General features: G+C 41.1%; 1 protein-coding gene across 1 annotated transcript in view; it reads left to right on the top strand.

The window, feature by feature from the left end:
* Positions 1–4,044, top strand: part of LOC101855532 (FK506-binding protein 15) — a gene marked incomplete in the record, with an annotated part of 47,899 nt that overhangs the window by 19,659 nt on the left and 24,196 nt on the right. The window contains 2 exon segments of the mRNA XM_013090293.2: positions 834–1,098; positions 3,484–3,632. Of these exon segments, the coding sequence (XP_012945747.1) occupies positions 834–1,098; positions 3,484–3,632 (414 nt within the window).

Genomic DNA, 4,044 nt, shown 5'->3' with positions numbered 1-4,044 from the left:
TTGTGACCTGCATTTCTTGTTCTATTAAAATGTTACAAATGTGAGGCATCGTGGTGAAATCTGGCACTTGTCAAAATAATAAAGTCGTAGAAACTGGCATTTTTCTGCCCGATTGGTATTTTGAAATTTTTGTTTTGTTTTGTTTTGACTCAAGGCCTTTAAGATTAATTAAAAAACACATTTCTGTGTGGATTGTACGGAAAAACGTTGATTTAAGTTTCACAAATGTACAGTTTCCAAGGACTCTCAAGTTTTGGAAATCATGAAACTTTTGCAGCCATTTCCCCCCCCCCTATGTTACCTCTGAAACCAGGCGACCCCCACCTCCTTCAATCGCAAATATTGCAACTCCTATTCAAGATATAATATGAGTATTTTTTGCACCAAAAGCAAGACAAATTAACACTGTTTAAGATGATACCAATAACTCTACGTGCCCAAAAATTGTCTAGCGCCTGGTTCCACCACGCCGTCACACATATAACTGATTGCATATGATCACATGTCATGTTATCTGTCTCATTTCATTTGATCTTCTCTGCTCTTGTCTTATTTCATGTTGTTTCATCATATCCATATCATTTTATCTTATCCATCTAATTTCATGTTATGCTATCAATCTATTTCATCTTATCTTTGTCATCTTATCCCTCTCATTTTATCTTATGTATCTTATTTTATCTTTCTTTATCTCATCATATCTTTGTCTTGTCATCTCATCCTCTCTGTCTTATCTTATTGCATCTATATCTTTTGATCTTATCTCATCTTATCAAGCTTAATTTTTTTTTACAAACTTTTCCTTTTTTATTCCCCACTTGCGTATCTGGCAGCAACAACAACTTCAGCTACATCCAGACCAAACTGCCGCTGCAGCAGCAACAAAACCAGCCCTCCCCCCCAAGGCAGCAGTTGTATCAGGCCAGCCCGTCCCTTCCCAAGCGGAGGTTGGGGGCGGTCAGGCTATGATGTCACAACCTATGATGTCACAACCAATGATGTCACAGCCTGGGGTTGCGGGTGATCCCACCATGATGATGATGGGAGGTAACCCCGCCATGATGCAACAGCCGCAGCAACAGCCTGCCTTCCTGCAGAGTAAGTTCCCTTGTTGTTTGATGATAGTGGTGTTGTGGGTTCCGATGTTTTAGTGTTGTGAAGTCTGACGTTGCGTTGTGGGCTCTGATGTTTTAATGCAATGGATTCTGCTGTTGTGTTGTAGGCTCTGATGTTGGGGTGTTGTGGGCTTGGCATTGTAGGCTTTGATGTTGGGGTGTTGTGGGCTTGGCTTTGTAGGCTTTGATGTTGGGGTTTTGTAGCTCCTATGTTTTGGTGGTGTGGGCTCTGATGGTGTGGCAATGTAGGGTTTGACGTTGTTGTGGTGTTGTAGGCTTTGATATTTTGGTGTTGTAGGCTTTGATAATTTGGTGTTGTAGGCTTTGATATTTTGGTGTTGTAGGCTTTGATAATTTGGTGTTGTAGGCTTTGATATTTTGGTGTGGGCTCTGACGTTGTGTCCTTGTGGGATCTGATGTTGTGGTGTTGTGGGATCCGAATGTTGGAGTGTTGTAGACTTTGATATTTTGGTGTGGGTTCTGACGTTGTGTCATTTTGAGATCAGATGTTGTGGTGTTGTGGGATGTGGTGTTGTTGGATCTGATGTTGGTGTGCTGTGGGATCTGATGTTGTGGTGTTGTTGGATCTGATGTTGGTGTGTTGTGGGATCTGATGTTGTGGTGTTGTTGGATCTGATGTTGGTGTGTTGTGGGATCTGATGTTGGTGTGTTGTGGGATCTGATGTTGGTGTGTTGTGGGATCTGATGTTGTGGTGTTGTGGGATCCGTGTTGTGGTGTTGTAGGATCCATGTTGTGGTGTTTTGGGATCTGATGTTGCGATGTTGCAGGCTTTGATGTTGGGGTGTTGTAGGCTCCTATGTTGTGGTGGTGTGGGCTTTGATGGTGTGGCATTGTAGCATTTGACGTTGTTGTGGTGTTGTAGTCTTGATATTTTGGTGTGGGCTCTGACGTTGTGTCATTGTGGGATCCATGTTGTGTTGTTATGGGATCTGATGTTGTGGTGTTGTGGAATCCAATGTTGTGTTGTGGGATGTGGTGTTGTTGGATTCAATGTTGTGGTGTTGTGGGGTGTGGCGTTGTGAAATCCGATGTTGGAGTGTTGTGGGATCCGATGTTGTGATGTTGTGTTGTGCAGTGCTTCCAGTCTTCCGCAATTTTGCGGATTTCCACAAATTAACAGAATTCCGCAAATGGAAAAATTTCAGTGAAAATTAGTGAAAAAAAAAAAAATGTAAAAAAAATTATTTTAAAAAATGCGAAATAAAAAATGTCCGTAATTACTAATAGTCAACAATAACCAACCCATTCGGGAAGTGCTCTTTTATTTGAAAGTGTAGACAGTGTCTTTTACTTTCGCTTTCTAAAGCACAAGCAGAGCACCAGCATTGTAAATAAGAGGAAGACATGACGGTTGTGGTTCGATAGATCTTGGGCCCGCTAAGAAAAGAAAACTCTGAAGAGAGCTTGATTTTTTTATCAGACTTGTTTATTTGTACAAATTGTTGAGAGTTATTTAGATCTAACTCTAGAATCTAGATTCTAGCTGTTATACTATTATAAGGATTCTACACATTATGGTGCAAACCAACACGTGCAAAAAAACAGTTGAACATTAACTGTCAAGTTTTATAGATCTAGCTGTTATACTACTGTTGTGGATGTACAGTATCAGTACAAAGGAGAAAGCATGGCTTTGGATTTATATGGATTAACACGAGCAGAAAATTATGTAGGCCTATGCAAGGTATGTTTTTTTCTCACTTATTTTCTTGTTAAATTAAGGCTTGAATAGCCAGAAATAGCATACTTAGGATGCCCTGAAACCAAAAAATCTCAAACGTGAGGGGGACGCAGTACCCCTTCAACGCCCTGCCAGGGAGCTGCCCTGGACTCGAAAATCTTCGTAAAATGACATCAGCTGCTGGAAAGCTCTGGTTGTGGGATGCGATGTTGTGGCATTGTAGGATCCGTGTTGTGGTGTTGTGGGATCTGATGTTGTTGTGTTTTGGGCTCTGGCGATGTTGCATAGTTTGCTGTGATGTTGTGGTGTTGTGGGTTCCGATGCTGTGTAGTGGGATGTGGCGTTGAGGGATCTGATGTTGTGGTGCTGAGGGGTGTGGTTTTGTTGTCCAATGTTGTGGCGTTGTGGGCTCCGATGTTTTAGTGTTATAAGTTCTGACGTTGTGTTGTGGGCTCTGGTGTTGTGGGCTCTGGCGTTGTGGTGTTGTAGGCTTTGATGTTGAGGTGTTGTAGGTGGGGGGTGGGAAGATATACATGTTGATTTGATTTCAGTTGGGGTCTACAGTTCTTCTTGTGTGTGGGTTGGTTGTTCTTATTTTATTATTGTTTGTTTGTTTGTATGTTTGTTTGTTTGTTTTCTTATGTTAGATTGTATATCTGTGACAGATTTGCCCGGGACCCAGCAGCTAGCGGTGTACCAGAACCCCAACTTGCTCCTTCAGCAACAGCAGCAACAGCAGCAACAGCAAGCTGCTCTATTGCAGCAGCAGTTCCTTCAACAACAACAACAGCAACAACAACAGCAACAACAACAGGTTTGCATATATTTGTAAAGAAACCTGGATGAATTAATTTTCTATCTAAGAAAATCTTTAATGGGTTTAGTTTGGAATTTTTTATTTTTCACCAAGGCTCATTATGTTTTTCTGTGATATTTATTCTGCCTTGACTCTCATATTTTTGTGAAGTGGATTTTTAAAAAAAATGTTATTATTAATTCAGTGAGCTATTTTATTTACACATTCATTTGTCAGTACATAATTATGGAATCTGGGTGGTTGGAGAGTGCCACTGATTAATCTTATTTCTTTTCTTTCTCTCTGTTCATTCCGTTTGTCGGTCTGTCTGTCTTACTTTTTGATAGCACCAAATATAGGCTATGAAGCCAATGTGCACCTCTTAACTCACACACACACACACACACACACACGCGCGCGCGCGCACACA

The sequence above is a fragment of the Aplysia californica genome, unplaced genomic scaffold (genome assembly GCF_000002075.1).
Source record: "Aplysia californica isolate F4 #8 unplaced genomic scaffold, AplCal3.0 scaffold00001, whole genome shotgun sequence".
NCBI classification, from domain to species: domain Eukaryota; kingdom Metazoa; phylum Mollusca; class Gastropoda; order Aplysiida; family Aplysiidae; genus Aplysia; species Aplysia californica.
Note: the sequence above shows the minus strand (reverse complement) of the source record. Positions and strands in the feature narration are given on the sequence as shown.